This window comes from Passer domesticus, chromosome 5, assembly GCF_036417665.1.
Source record: "Passer domesticus isolate bPasDom1 chromosome 5, bPasDom1.hap1, whole genome shotgun sequence".
In the NCBI taxonomy this organism is placed as follows: Eukaryota; Metazoa; Chordata; class Aves; order Passeriformes; family Passeridae; genus Passer; species Passer domesticus.
In genome coordinates, this window is record NC_087478.1 from 79,342,649 (window position 1) to 79,359,514 (window position 16,866).

General features: G+C 39.1%; 1 protein-coding gene across 9 annotated transcripts in view; it reads right to left on the reverse strand.

Moving 5' to 3' along the window:
- The window catches only part of EPS8 (EGFR pathway substrate 8, signaling adaptor), a 121,991-nt gene that overhangs the window by 10,310 nt on the left and 94,815 nt on the right, over positions 1–16,866 (reverse strand). For 8 of the 9 annotated variants that reach the window (XM_064421356.1, XM_064421355.1, XM_064421354.1 and 5 more), the window contains 5 exons: positions 16,358–16,506; positions 14,140–14,323; positions 10,830–10,963; positions 7,469–7,580; positions 6,455–6,598 (listed from right to left, as the gene is read on the reverse strand). In XM_064421356.1, the coding sequence (XP_064277426.1) occupies positions 6,455–6,598; positions 7,469–7,580; positions 10,830–10,963; positions 14,140–14,323; positions 16,358–16,506 (723 nt within the window). The remainder of the gene's footprint in view (positions 1–6,454; positions 6,599–7,468; positions 7,581–10,829; positions 10,964–14,139; positions 14,324–16,357; positions 16,507–16,866) is intronic. The other variant, XM_064421362.1, reaches the window with a different exon arrangement.

Below are 16,866 nucleotides of genomic sequence, written 5' to 3' on the forward strand. Positions count from 1 at the left end.
CAGGGAAATATTTGCAGGAGCCCTATGTCAGAATTTGAGCAGCAGATCACTGCCCTGACAACAACCAAACTTTCCTTAAATGTCAGCAACTGCCCTTGTACAGGAATCCCCAACTCAGTGGACAGGCATTTATTAGTGAGTGTAAACCATTCCAGCAATACTGATTTACACCAGCAGAAAATTTATCCCATTGGATTCTCCAGCCAATCAATTAAGTCTGAGAAATGAGCCTTAGTTCCCTTGGATGATTTTTCCCTTAAACCATAATAGTCAGCTACTAAATCAAACATATATCCCTGCAAAACATCTCCCATTAAAGTTTTTGTTTGTTAATTTGTTTCTATCTCAGCATTTAGTTGTTCGAAGGCCTCCATCTTAACTGCTTTGTGCAATGTGGGGAGATTAAAAAAATAATAATGATTGACTTTTCTGCATTTTACTGCTTCAATGTTAAGAAAATGAATGCTTCTTTAATTGTCAAATGGCAAGGAAAGTGAAATGCATAATATAAAAGTGAACAAGCAGAATAAAGATATTTATGAAACTTGCCCTTTGGTGGAAAGAGAGTCCCCAAGTAGGTGTATAGCAAATATACCATAATTTATTATATATAGATGTACTATGATAGACTCAAAATCTTGTCAAAGAATTTTAAAATTCCACTGCTACTAAAAGGTTCCAACGATATTCACATCCTTTTATCTTGTTCACAGATTCCAATTACTAGGCTGTTATCCCCATAATGTACCTTTTTCATGTGTGTTTTGACCTTAAAAAAACACAAAGAAAAAGTAAAACTTTTTCATTATAGAGAGGATTTGTTACAAGCCAAGACATCCACTTGGATGTGGCAGACTGCCACAATCATAATCCAGAAAAAGAGAGAGCTAAAAACTCCATGTAACTTTCAATGGATGTTACTGGAGGAGCTGCAAAAACATGTTGTACTGCAATCATCAGCCTCATCAAAACAGCTTGCTGCAGTGAAAACAGAAATTAATCTGGAAACGTCACTCAAACTCTAAATTTACAAATGCAACCACATTAAAATACACTTTGCATTTTGCTAAACAGTGCCCAAAACTCAATTATATAGTTGAATTCCATTTAACATTTCTTTTTTTAATGCTTCTTTTTTTAACTCCAGATCTTTTGAGGACATCCACACATTCATCCCATCACTTCTATTCATTGCTATAAAAAGCGGCATGCACTAGGGAATTTGGTGACTACAAAGTCCAAAAGGGGAAATTTTAAGATTCAATATCAGAAGAGTAATTCAGTTACCTCTGAGAGCTCTCCCAGTAATTGCTGTGAGGAAAGTGGAGTAAATCACATCAAATAGTATTGTTAGAAAGGTGAAAAGCAACTGTCTCACACATCACTCCTGAAATTTCATACACATTAGCACTTTAAACTAAAGGAACATCAGTCTTAGTAATTGCCTCTTCTTAATCACTAGGAAACTGATAGTGAGTTATTCTAATATCCTTATTTTGAATAGGGAACAGAGTGCTGGCTACAAAACATACACATGTGATGCCATATAAGCAATCAGCTCCTTTCAGAGCACCTACCCAGACAGAAAGAGGTTTAATAGAAAACAAAAGCCAAGGAAAAGAGTGCCAAAGGATTAAAGATTATCAGGTGAATGTAAAGAACACTTGTAAATGGAGAAAAATGAGTTAAGTCACAGCAGGTATTAAAAAAGAGTTTAATTTTTTGAGCTCAAGAAATGTTGTCTAGCTCAGCAAATGAGATGAAGGTGCTGCTCACAGAAGGGCTTGGGTTGGGAGGGAGCTGATGGTTCCATCTAATTCCAATCCCCTGCCATGGACAGGAGCACCTTCCATTATCCCAGATTGCTCAAACACCCATCCAACCCGGCCTTGAACTCTTCCAGGGATGGGGCATCCACAGCTTCTCTGGGCAACCTGTGCCAGGGCCACACCACCCTCACAGTAAAGAATTCTTCCCAATATCCAATCTAAACCTGTCCTTGTTAAGATTAAAGCCATTTTCCCCTGTTCTGTCACTCCATGCCCTTGTAAAAGTGCCTCCCCAGCTCTCCTGCTGGCCCCCTCTAGGTACTGACAGGCCTTTGGAAAGTCTCCCCAGAGCTGAATAATCTCAGCTCTCTCAGCCTTTCCTCACAGGAGAGGTGTTTCATCCCTCTGATCACCTCAGTTCCCACAAATTGGAACAAAACTGTTTGGAATGGTGATGGTACACACACACTCATTGAAAATCTGGATATATCATAAAAGCTAACTGGGACTAAATTTTGTTTTCTTATTTCTTGCCAGAAAAATCTTTGTTTTTACAGGGAAAAAAAATTAAGTCCCAAAGATGTTTTCAGCACGCTACAGGCTGCATCTGGTGAAAAAACAAGATTTGGTATGATTCAATCTATTTTTAATGGAAGCAAAATAATAAGTTTGAGTAAAAATGCAAATAGTTTCAACCCTAATTCTTGATCAGTGTAAAAGAATGGGAACAATATATTTTCAAATATATTTTGGCATTAAAAAAAGGGAATATACATATTCAAACTATGGGAAAAACAGACAAAGAACCACTGGAAACAACCAAAACCAGTGTTAGTGCTGGGAAATGTTCTCATTAAGTTAACACAGACACAGAGCTTTCAGTTTACTCTCTTTCTGAACGTTTGAGTGCCACATTCCTGTTTGCACAGTGACAGGAGCACACCAAGAGGGCTGCAGAGCGTTCAGCCTCAGTTTTGTCAACAGCACTGTGGTTTGGATCTTTTCCTGGGACTCCACTGAAGGGACAAGAGAGAACCAACCACTCATCTTCAGCCAAAAGGGACAACGAGGTACCCAAGGCTGGAAGAGAAAATTTCAAGCAGGAAGAGAAAATTTCAAGCAGGGTCTTTTGCCAGAGTTTACTTTGGTGGGTTCAGCTATTATGCAAACAGCTGCCTACTAAAATCCCATTAAAATCCCTAAGCTGTTCTTTGCAGAGTACACCAGTTTGTGATTTTACTGAATTGACAGGAAATTTAGGCAGAATTTACTTATTCAAATTGTTATTAGCTAGGATTCGTCCCCATTTCGAAAGGAAAAAAATAAAGAAAAAAAACCCTGCACCTTATTAAACATTTACTCTCTGCCTAAGGATTTTGTACACATCACTGATAATATAACTGTCTCACCTCCAAAAGGGTGTCAGGAGATTAATTAACACGCCCACCAAGATACGTAATTCTATCCTAATTATGCTCTTCAAACTTAATTTTCAAGAGCATTAAATTCAAGTTAATAAAATGCACAGCAAATAGGAAATACTATGATGAATTATTTCATAGGTTCACTAGCAATACTTTTACAAAATAAGAAATTGGAGTGCTTGGGAAACTCTTTATGTTCTTTTATAATAGGATAGTGAAATACCAGTGATGACTCACAATAAAATAAACAGATTAAATGAGCAACACCCCAAAAAACTCTGATAAACAATAATTAACAATAGTAGAAAAAAGAAGAATTCAGCAAAATGCTCTCCCAAAAGTACAAGAGCACCAAACAAGCAAGAACTCTTTTTCCTGGAACTAATTCAACTGAGCAGAAGACAAACAATGTTACAGCCTCTGACTCACAAAGATAATTCAATAACTGGGGTATTGCTGGCAATGTCCTGCAAGCATCACCTCAGTGCTCTCAAGTGACTTTTTGGTTCCTGGATCCTGAAAGCAATTGAATGAAAAATCAGGATTTAATGTAATGAGTGGCCTTTGATGTCACTAGGCAGGGGGAGAGAGTGAGAGCTAAAAAAACTTTTACAGCTCTGAGAATGATTGTGATAATGAGATATCAATCTCTCAGAGAAGGGGTGTCTGTATCACAATCAAGTGAAAAAATCGTCATTTTCAATGGAATCCTTAATTCTTCCGGACAATCTATGAACACCCTTTAAGGTGATTAAGGTGAGCAGTGCACTGAAGGTTGTTAGTCTGTGAAGGAAGACACTGCCCTTGCTCATTACACTGATCTGCAGCTGGCCACAGCAGCCAGGCCACTGTGAAAGTTTTTTTAACAGCTGAAGATGACTTGGGAGAGCATCAAAAGCTGCACAGCACCAGGCACTGCTCCTGGGCAGGGCCTGGCAGAAGTGCTGATAGGAACCACTTGGGTTTCCTGCTCTAGCCACAAGTTCTCCTGCCTGACTTTGGGCAAGGAATTCACCCCTTCAAGGCCTCAGTTCTCTCTGAAGCAGCAGCAATGTCTCATAGTGCTGTTGTAAAAATAAATGGAGTTAGGGAAACACTTCCCAAATGAACCATGTATCCATCACAGGAAAACAGACAAATGAGAGTGCTCAGGAGTGGTAAAATTATAATAATCACCACTGAGTTTAAACAGCTTTACTGACATGTCTTGGTAAAGACTTCATTTATCCTGCACAATTTATTATATTAATAAATAATTTCACAGTATTTCAAGCTCACATTTGAATATGATCAAGCTGTAGAATAACCTGCCAGAGGGCAAAGTAACAAACTTATCTTAAATGGTGTTCCCTGACCCTAATTTTCATAGGTCTGTGGAGCATGTGGAAGTGATTATTTTATTATATGCCATGTCTTGTCATTATTTCAAACAGAAAACTTCAAACCCTCCAGTGCATTACAGAAGAATAATGTGAGAACCTCTACTCAAAACTGTACTCAGCCTGCTCAGGACTTGGTGGCAAATTCCAAACACACAAAATAACATGCACAGGGAGCAATAAAAAATCCCAAAGCACTCTAGATGCATGCTTCACTTCACAGACAGGGAAATCCACAACCAATGCAGAATGAGCCAAGATGTTACAGGCAAACAATTTGGGACAGGAAAGCTCAGAAATGGTCTGATTCAAGCCCACCAAGATCAAGGCAGGTCTACTACATTAGTTTGCAAAATACTGTGGCATTTCTTGGTTTTCAGTCATCAGCTGGAAGGTGCAGCCACAACAAATGAGATTAGATTAAATTATTAAATCTCAAGCTTCAACACAAGTTTGGTTTAAAATTCTGATTTAGAGGCAGGCCTGAGATTTCTTCTTAATTCAAATTTGTTTGCCTAAGCTTTCAAGATCATTATAAAAAAAAAAAGAGGAAAGAAAGAGGTCTTAGAAAATAAAACAACTACTTTTAGCAGCCTCCAACCCCTTAAATTTTGTCTAAAAATGCATTTTACAACTTTATCCTATATATCCTTACTTGGGTGGATAATTGTGCTGATGTAAGAAATTTTTTTAAACAATTCTCTCTAATTCTGTTCAACACATAAAAGAAATCAAAACAACAAAAATATTAGTTCCACACCACTACATGAAAGAAAGAAAATTAAAATGAGGTCAGGATAATACAGTGCTATTGATGTACAGACATAGTAATTGAAAAATACCTGCTTTGTGAATTCAAAAGCAGATATACCTCCTTTTTATGACTCCAAAATTACAATAATTAAATAAATTCAGGACTGGGATAGAGACACACAAAGAGGGAAAATAAAAGGAAAAGCTAGTGTTCACTCTTCTAGGAAAAACAAAGATGACCCTACCTTAAATAATTCAAACTCCTTCTTTGGCATCAACAGCTATCAATTCACAAAGGATATTTGCAATTAAAATAAATGCATATGCATCCACTAGGACTGAAGTTACCACCTCTAAGCAAATAAGCAGGTAAAAAAAAATGAAGTAAACCATTTTTGCAGTATCTCTATCAACTGTTTTCTCAGTGAAATACAGACATCACTGTGGGAATCCTGGTTGCTGAGAATTTCAGACTTTCTGTGCTGACAGACTCTGACCCCCAAGAGAGCATTGCATTTCACCTGAGGCCGTGGAGAAGGCTTCCAAAATGGAATGATAGAACGGGGATTGTGGGTGTGGAATTTGAATAGAAGTGTGTGACATCCCATGGTGGAAAACTTAAGAGTTTAAGGGTTTAGGATGCAGCAATACATATAAAGTAAGATGGAGATTCTAGGGTGGAGGCTGGTCCTTCCTCTTTACCTTCCTATTTTCCTTCTTCATCTTCTACTTCTCCTCCATGGGTTTGGGTGGTTTTGTGCAATTGGATAAAAAAGTCCACATTGCAAGAATGGGTGATTGGTTATTGGGTTAAAAGTGAAAATAATTTAGGTGCCATTTTTTAATTTGAGAGTTTATCCCTAAAAGACCTTGTAGAGAGAGAGATGGGGCTCCATTTTTAGTTTCTTTAGAGTGAAGTGCTGTAGAACTCACAGTTTTTGAGACTGTGACATAGAACTAACAAACATCTGAGTCCCAACTAGAAATATCGTCTCACGATTTAATCCCGACCCTGGCAAAAAAGAAGCAAAGACTCCCCACATCAACTTCAGCCTCTACAAGAAATGTAATTTGTTTGTGCACGCAGTGACAATTCCAGGGGAGGTTTTTCTCCCAGGATGGACAGTACCTGGATGGTGCGGGTGTAGGCAGGCTCTGGCCATCCCTGACCGCCTTCTGTGTTCCTCAGAGGGTCCAAAATGTTGTTTGGCACAAAGCCTGTGCTCCCACTTTTGTTCTGGACCTTCCACCACTGCTTTCTGTCGTCCAGAATCTGAAATAATTTGGTAAATTAATTACATGTCGTTTCTGACTTTCCTCCTGCCAGTACTTAGGCTGTGAATCATTTCAAAACAAAGCCACGGCTTTGCCAGGTTCCACGTCTGCCAACAGATCTTGCACAGATGTGTCACTGAGAAACCCCTGTACCTTCCCTGATTCCCACCAGCTTTAACTCTACATGGTTCTACTGCATTTTTCAAAATGGGGCTCCCAAAAAATAATATATAAGTGTGTAATGGAGTTCTGTAAAACTCAGGAATGGGCTGGATCAGAGAGTGGAACAAAACACAAATACTTGCATGGAGATGCTGCCATCTCTACAGCCCACATGCTGTTGACAAAAGGAATAAATAATTACTAATAACTCAGGTAAAGGCAGCTCCCCCAAATTTGGGGACACAACACTTCTTAGTGAACAGGGAATGGGAGCAGGATGGCCTGGAGCAGTCAGAAGTCTGCCTGCCTGCCCCACATTCTCACACTCAGCATTTTCTCTCTTTGTCGCTCCCTCCCTTCCAAATGTATCTCACTTTTCTGGTGCCACATCCTCTTGGAAAGAACAGTCCTTCACTATATTCTGTGTGTACACAGATAGCTATTTAAACACGACTTAATATTTAAAAGCAACACTAGAGAAGGTGGAAGGAACACACAAATGTATTTTGAGCACGGATCCCTACAGCACCCCTTCCTAAGTCAGCAAAATTGATGCAAAACAAATTAAGTGAACTTTCCATACAGAGGCAGACAAGTCAAACACATTGAAGCAAACATTAGGGAAAGCCACACTGTCCACAGGAAAGGCACCCTCAGCTTTGAGTAGCACCAGAAATTTGTGTGTTGCCTTTGCAAACAAAATTACCTCCACAATCTCTTCTTTCATGACAGAAAGCTCACTGTTGTTTCTTGCCACGAATTCGTACTTGCATTTGGCGTATTTCTTGATCTGTGTTTTATTGTGTGCTTCATAGTTTCTGCAAAGCAAAGATCAGGCTATTGTTCAGTGAGACAGTCAAGCAACTAAAACCACAAAATGCCCTCTTTGAATAACCTGCAAAACACTTTTTAAAACAAAAACCTCTCAGCCAGAATGTGATGCTGCTGTAGAGCTACCTATTCATAAAACACTGATTTAAGTGCCAAAAAAATAAAAGTAGAAACAAACAAAATAAAGAGGTGGCTGAAATAGACAGACCTCAAGAACTGCTAATCTTTATTAGCTCACTGCTTGCAAGATGCATGATAACAACCTAGATCAGCAGGTGCTATTGTTTCAAAATAAACATGTACTCTATATTTAGTTTGTTTTCCTACAGAAAGTTAAACAGTCATTTGCCATATAAACAAATGACTATACTAAGGATATAATTGATAGCTTGGGGCTTTGTATGAAATTGTATTTCTAGTGTTCGTCACAGATTGTTTCAAATACATAATAGATGAATAAATTGTTGTCATCAATACTAATGGAGTCAAACACTAAAAAATGTTCACCTATTGTAGATCAATTTTCTTAATTGACCATAAGATGCCATCAGCTTTAACAACTTCAATTTACTTTATCAATTAAGAATGAGAGATAACTTCTTTCCAGTTATACACAGAACAAGGTACATCACAGTAAGCTCTGTATCTCTCTGTTTCCACAAGGAAAACCTGTCCAGAATGCCTTTGGTTATAAATATACTACTTTCTTTGACATAACACTTTTCAATTGAGAAGTCCCCAGCCCACTCCCAACAGGTCCAGAAAACACCCCCAGTAACTTTATACACTTGCTGCAAATTACACCAACAACATAAACCCATACTGGACAGTAAAGAAAGTAAGCAACAAAAAAAACACCCAACATGAATAGATAGATAAATAAATAAATAAATAAATTAATAAGCAAATAAATTAATCCAAACAGCTAATTAAAACATGAAGCAATCCATGGCTTGAAATGCTGGGTACAAGGTCACAGCCCAGGGACATGAGCACGGCTGGTTGCTGCTGCTGTGTGACTCTGGGTTCCAGGTGTGCCTGAGCAATCCAGCAGCTGCCTGGCTACTGCATGGCTGTGGAGAACTGTCTCACTTGACTTGAAGAGCAGAACCAAGGAAAATCATATTTAGATTGAAAGATTGTTTTGAAAGAAAAACACTCACAGTATTTAAGGAGAGAGTGAAAAGCAGGTGATGACCCCCAGCCTAGAGAACAGCTGTTACAAGGCTGAACAATGTTTGAGTAATACCAATTTTTCCTGCTACCCCTAAAATTAATATAATTTTGATTTTCTTTCTTGCTATCTCAGAGATATGACTAATGTAGCTCTGACAGTATTTTTAATTACAGGCAGCCTTTACAAAATCATTACAATATTCTACAATATTCTGTTCTATTACAGCATCTTCCTATTTTGTCCACACCGAACCATCCTGATTACTTCAAAAACGTAACTCAGGAAGAACTTTTTAAAATGTCTATATTTTAGTTTTACTTGACTCAGCAACATGCCCAGAACATTCAATCCCAGCCTAATGAGCCAGTTTACTCTGGACACAAATATTCTGATCACTTCCCTCCCTCCATCCTCCATTGTGTTTCTCTATGGTATATCAGATATACCATAATTTCAGGCCTCAGCTCTTCACTGTACCCTGCTCAAGAGCCTAGGCGGTTGCACAGACATTCAGAGAGCTTTTCTTCAAATGACAGTGAAAGCCAAACTCCACAGCATGAAACTGCTGCTTTGAAACAGCACAAAACTTGCTGAAAGTTACTCAGTTCTTTTGTGGCATCAGAGTTCCTGAAATACCTAATATTCCCTGGAAGTCTAAGACTCTGACACTATTTGCATCATCCAATGAAGGCATGTCTTACATCAGTGGTGAGAAGCAGGCACCACTACAGCAGGTCTCATTCCACAGCCTTCCAAAGACTAATTTCACCTTTCATGAGCTGCTTCTTAGAAACATTAATTTATTTTTACTGCCACAAAGGAGTCTTGGATAACTCTTTCTATTCCAGACACCCTGATATCATCAACAACTCAATGCAGTAAGATTCTTTCTCTTAAACTCGAGTGGAGGTAAAAACCTTTGCATAGAATATTCTTACTCTGGAAGGACAAAGCATGTCTTACCACATTACAGGTAAGAGAAAAGAATTTAGCATGCAGATCATCTAGATTTCAAAATAAATGGTCCCGAGACAAGAATGCAACAGGCAATCAAATTTGAGAAAACAATTAAGAGATGACAACTCTGCTGCTGTTGCCATGAAGAATAAATCCAAAGTTCTGAGAAATTAATTGTGTCTTCAACCTGCACACCATACGGGAATTGGCTTGCATGCAGATTAAAACCAGGATCTTTTATCACATGGCTCAAAACTAGCGATTCTGAAAGAGTTATATTGAGGATGCTTTAACCAGCAAGTTGATCCCCAAAATTTAGCTTAAACATCTTCCATGGCTCATAAGACAAAATGCTTTTCATATAATATATATGGAATATGGTTTGGTACAGGAGAGAAATTCCAGTTCTTCTTTACTGATGTGCCTCCACAGTTTGTGCTGGTATAAATTCTCCCCAGAGACAAGGCCAAAGATCACTGCATATCACCTTGTCAAGTTATTCTGTTTTAGGACAAAGTGAAGGGGGTGAAAGAGGATGTGCAAAAAGACACTGCTTGCTATGCAAACATTTCAGAGTATTTTCTGTAACATTTGAAAGAGGATAGGAGAGACAAGGTGTCACTCTTCTGAAAGTGGATATTTATACAGCAGCCCAGAAAAATGAAAAGCAGGAGATGATGTAGAACTAAGTGAGCAGCTAAGAAAATCAAACAGTCAATCAAAACAAGGACAGGTGAATCTCAGAGCAGATTTGTCATTATTTGTAATTCTGAAAAGAGCAAAGAGTGTATTTAAACATGAAACAAATCAGAACTAAAATTTGAACCAAAGTGTGGGTGGATTCTGTGCTTGCAGTTGGGTTGGAAATCCACTGTATAGTTTTTGACAAAAGCAGCGATTTAATACCACAGAAAAACAGGATATCTCATAGAAGTTATACAAAAAGAGTCCAAATGACACCCTTTAGGTAAGGAAAAGCAGTGCCAAACAGAGCCACTTCCCCAGCAGACACAACGCCACGACCAGAGGCAGTCACAGACCCCGCCACCCCAAGAGCAAGAAGTGGGGACAGTTTTCCACAGCGCAGTCGGGGCAGGGTTACCTATCTACATGTCGGCTAACAGTTTGCTTAAAGGCAGCCACAGCTGCCCCCTGGTCCAGCAGAGGCCCTCTCTTGTACACCGTGTTACTGAATGCATACCCATCCGCCGGGGGGTAGTCGGGAACGCCGGGAGGCTGCAAGACAAAAAGGGAACAAAGCCGCCGGTGGATTAGTGCCATCCTCCCCTGTGCTCCACCTGCCAGCATTCCCCCATCCTCAGGTGCCCACAGTGCCATGAAAAGTTAATAATTTCTGCGTTTCAAGTAGGTAAACGCGGAGATCAAAAGGATGAGAATAAAAGGATTTCTATCCCGAGTCGTCCCACTGCATTAATATTGCAGTGGATGCTCTGGAGAAAAACAGATCTCTGGGGCAAGGGCTGTGTCATCTCTCAGCTATCACCACAGCAACACAACTTAAAAACAATGGCTGAGCTGCTTTAAAATACCCTGCACAGAAAAACTGCTCTGAGCTTCTGTTCTGGATGTGCACCTCAAGCCACAAAGCTCTAGGCCAGCCAGCAGTGTGTGGAAGGAATGAAGGAAAATTATCACTCTACTACAAGAGCTCATTCATGTCACACCCTCACTGAATATGGCTATAATCCATGAAGAAATGCAAAAAAGGAGTGTGACAGTTGGTATAATTATGGATTTTAATTAGGGAAAATAATCATACTTTATCACAAGCACATATGCGCTTGTGATACATTAAAAGATTTAGGATTTTTTTTTTAATGACGAAAAAAAATCTTAAATTCAGCATCAACACTCTCCTTCTGGCAAGAAAGATCTTAATCCATTTCCAAAAACAAGACCAAGCTTAACAGTTCATTTATGGGAATCATGCTATTGAAATAGCTAATTTTATACCCCTTCCTTATACCATCCAGCTGCACAAGTTAGACTGGCTGAGATTCACCAGAATTTGCCAAATCTTTAAACCTGGGTTGTTGTGGCTTTTTTAGTTTTCTCCTGCATTGTTTTTGCTTTTGGCTTGCTTTTTTATTGTCTCTGTTAATGTGGCTACAGAATAGTTACTCACCTAATCTCTACCCCCAGGTCATGGCACCCAGAGACCCTTGATTAGGGGACTGAGGGTTTATGAAAAGCAATTAATAAAATAAATTAAACCCCACAGAACTGCCCATACTACTAGAATATTCTCTAAAACACTATTTCTAGACCTCTTTGGAAAAAATCTCCAGTGACACCCAGCTTATGCCTTACATCAAAAGACACCCATGAAGCAGGAATTCATTTTACCTCACACACAAATTATTTGCATCACTTTAGTCTCACTGGACATTCCCTGGTGGCTGTTTCACCATTTGAAGTCTTCATTGCTGAACTGCCTCCCCCTTGAAACCCCTTTGCTAGGAGCTGCATGTGTGGCTGGAACTTAAGATTCAGGAATTCAGGAATGGAAAGAAAAAGGGAGTTTTTTAGGGGTGGGAGCCTCCAATACATTTTTCCTGACACCAGAGCCCTGCCCAGCAGGGAGAGCAGGGCCATGCTCCTCTCTCCTCTCCCAGCACAGCTCTCCACAAGCAGCCTTGGTTCTGAGGAGATGAATTCCACACCACCACACAAGAACAATTAGCAGCAAGAGAAGAACATTTCCATTCTCATCTGATTTTTGCAGCTCTCCTCATTGAACAAGCTGTTACAGCAGACTTATGACAGAATAATTATCCTGGTGTCACCCACTCCAGGGCTCTGCTTTTGCTGCAGACAAAACAGCATTTTGCACTCAGGCAGCTTTTTCCAGCTGAGCAGCTGCAGCACTTCCCAGCTATTAGGCAGCTCAGTGCCTTTTCCCCCAGGGATGTGCTAGGGAGGCATGGGCACAGGGAGCCAAGGTATCAAGGTTAAATCCTTTGCCCAGAACCTTGTGGGAATCAGGGACAGACATGAAACCAATGCTTGACATCCCAGGAACCAGGCACACAAACTGCTTCAATGAACTGAGATACAATTTATATATATTTTTTTTTTTTAATATATATATAAAAAAACTTTTTTTTGGTGTATGTGTCTTTTGAAGGTTAAGACAAAGAGGTTAAGCTGGCACAAACAACTACCAGTTCATGACAAAGACTAAACTCCCTGAAACACAAGTAATTGAAACACCTCAGTATATTCTCCCCCTTCAGATTTGTTTTAGGTTTTTATATAAATAAATAACATTAATTTCTTAGAATGATCGGAAGAGAAAAGTTAATGATTTTTTAAAATACTATCAAAAAAGTTTCAATTCAATTGTTGTTATTATTGTTGTTAATAATAACAACAACAACTTGTCTGTTGTTGTTATTATTATTATTATTAATCATTTAGAAGGAATACAATATAAACAACAAACCACATGGAAATGTAGATCAGTAGTAGAAAATGAGAAAATGTTTGATGTTTTTGGGAGGTCATGAGGGAAGGTGGGGTGATAGTGATGGCAAAAGCTACATTTCACATTACTGTGCCCATTAACTTCACTAAAATGCTTTTATTCTCAAAATGAATCACTGGCAATACTTACTTTCTGTCACATTTATTCTTGTGTATCTTGTTAGGCATAAAGCCAAACAGTGCTTTAGGTAATCAAGTATCTATCATGTTATCCCGCCTTTGCTTGGCAGGGTTTTTACAATTCTTTTTTTTTTTTTGGTCTCTACAGCTGAGTAGACCTCTTTTCTTTTTTTTTTTTTTCTTTTTTTTTTTTTTTTACTAACTGAGATTTTCATGAAAATAAAGTTTCAGTGTGACTGGGAAGTTTCTGTTGGGGAGGTTTTGCTATCTCAAATTGGAGAATTGATCTGCAAGAAGACAACATCCCATAACAGACATATTTCCCCAAGACAGATACAGTGACAATAGATTAATGAAAGGAACAATAAATTGCACATTTATGAGGAAGCAGTTTAAGTCCAAAATTCCACCAAAAAGCTCCTTTCTTTTGGATTGTGTGCCTGTGATTCACAGCACGTTGCTTCAAACATTGCCCAAAGTATTTATGCCCAGAATCAAGGGGATCTGATAGCAGAGCTCAATCAGACTGAACCTTAGGGGCTTGGCTTGACCTCCCAGCTGAGGCAGGGGAGTGCACAGGTTCAAGGAGAGAAATTAGCAAAAAAACTTCTATTTTCCTAATTGCATTTTTGGTGGCTAAGCAGGTATTTTTTTTCCTATAAGTGTGAAGACCTTCCAAGGATAGAACAGGTTGTTACATCAGGAATGACCCAGAATTTTGTTCTTAGGAAGGAAGGGGTTGGTGTTAATTACCTAATTAACAGCACACTTCTGCAGTAACTTACCTCACTGGACATTCTTTTCATCTCCTGCTTCCTCTGCTGCTCTGCCACGTTTGCCACAGACTCAGCCAGATGGTTGAGCTCCTGCTCCTTTGGAGCCCCCATGAAGTTCAGCAGAGGAGGCTCCCAGCCATTCCTGAAACGGGGCACGTACGGCGGGATAAAATGGTCTTTTGGCCATTCAGCTCTGTGGGAAAGGCAAGTCAGAAATCTCTGTCAAATGCTGGTTTAATAAGGTCCAATTTATAGAAATTGAAGTGCTTTAGAATTTTTATTAATAGAGAGGAGATGCTGGGATTACAGCAGAGGCAGAAGCATGCTAGAACAGGGGGAATCAGCAGAACACATTTATTTACCTCAGCTTCCTTACAGAAGCAGCAAACTCCTTCTGCAGGACACATCAGTGCTAAAACACAGCAAACTTCTGCCTTATAGCAAAGACAGGTAGTAGAAGAATCAATCAAAACAAATCTAGGACTCGTTTTAATGGTGAGAGGTGGGGGAAAATATTGCAATGCTCTATTTGTGTGAAAGCACCGACAGAAGACTTCAGAGAAACAGCCAGCTTTGTAAGAACACCTGAAAGCAGGTATGAAGCATGGAAGCCTAGGGAGCCTAGCTACAGCAAAACAAAAAAAAAACAAAAAACAACCAAACAACAGATTTGCAGACATAAACACCACATGCTCCAGGACACAAGAATTATCATCACATTTGCTGTTTTATGGTCCAGGTTGATCTTTATAAATACTGTACTACTTTTCAGAGTTCCACTAGCATTCTCTGTTGTAATACAAACACCTAAATTAATGCTGTGCTGCTCTGCCTTTGCACCACACCTAACACTCTGTCCCACAATATAAATTGCTGTGTCTTCACACTGGAAGCAGAATCAGGAATGTACATTACAGTCTTTTAACAGACTCCTTGCTGACACTGCCCAAAATCAAGGGACAAATAGTGCCAGTCACATGAGCAGTCAGCACTTCCCAGCCTCTTAGGGCTGGTCAGAAATCCCTGATTTTATCATTCCCCTCTCCTGCTGCATCCCACCCCAGGGTACCTCTGGATACTGAGATCAATCTCACCATCAATTCTAATCTGCACAGATCAGACAACTACATTTTAAGTGCTTCATTCTTCACTATCAAACACCAGCCATTTCTCTTTTCATTTCCTTTTTTTTTCAGGATGTACTAAACAAATGGAGTAGTTCCCAAGACAAGGAACTCTCTTGTTTTGCCCAGTGATCCATTTTCACTGCAAGGGGCTCCAATGCTATGAGGCCATTTCCACTCCTGCCATGCAGCCTTCCTTACACTATATAGCTTTCAATCAACAAAATAATTAATAAAATTATTAATAAAAACAAAATCCATCTGGTAGACATTTGTGTTCCAATCTGAAACGTAAGAGCAAGGATGAATAAACACAAAAAGCATGCTGCATTTCCAGCCCAAGCGATTGCATACTTCATCATCATCTGTACTTATCTACCACAGATTACAGTCAAAATGCGCTTTGTTAATTTAAGATTCTTCTTTTGCATGTTCAATTCACCAAATTTCAAACTACAGAATTACCTTGAACCTAACAAATGCATAAAGAAGTTAATTTTCAGCTGAGATAAATCATAACAGTGAATCCATTAAGTGCAATGCATAATGTTTGCACATGTGGCACAGTTCAGTCAATAAACATTTTTCTATAATTACAACCATTTTTAAAGCATTATGATGCTTTTAAAGAAGTAAAGACATTGCAAATTTTTAACTTCAAATAATTTTTGGAAATTGAAAACAGACATTTGTAGCTTTTATTTAAAACTTTGTCACTCTTTATTGCATCTTCAAATTGCTTTTTAATGAAGTCCAGATAGATGGGCTGGAAAAATAACAGTGAAAAACAACTGGAAACATGCAAGGGACTGTTCAGGAAAAGATACTCCAAAAGATTATGTCAGGAGGTTCTGGATACCACTGACCAAAAAAAAAATTCTCTATGTATTTTGTGTCTCCTTGAGATCCCAAATTCCAGCAAAGCTAAAGAGTTCCTTTCCAAAACCCTCAAAAAACAGTTCTCAGGAGTCCAAATCCTAACAAAGTAATATTGAATTTATCAGAGTATGGATGACCTGGTTAAGAACATGTCGATAAACTTGATTTTAGAGAAAATTGTAAAAAAACTGAAGATTCTCTAAGACCTGAAGATTTTTTCTCACCTGGCTTTGGTCCATGAATCACCCAGGGACATCCAGAGCTGTCCCTCCTCGCTGGTGACCGTGTACCTCAGGAAGTCTACGGTGTCTTTTGTCAGCAGGGGGCTGAGCACTGTGCTGGCAAGCTCTGGCCCTCCTGTTGTCTGTACCACCTAAATCCAAGGATTCAAATAATGCCAGGAACACACACGTTGGTTGTCAGTAAGGAGGTGACTGTGAATTTATGTTACCTACAGTGCTGCTAGGAAACAGTCATTACTCATAAAAACACCCCCCAGAAATAAAAAACCCTCTGATAAACTAAAAGTGTGTCTGGATGTCACACAAATTAACTAAACTATTTATTGCTGGAGAGCTGCTGTTCTGGTCACCAACCATTTTTTGTTCAGACCCACTCTGGGCAATGTTATTTTTGCTTTATTGATCAAAGCCACACATACTTCCATTAAATATGGTTCCAACTCTCCTCCTGCCTTATGTAGAGAACCCCAATTTTTTATTGCTAGCTAAAC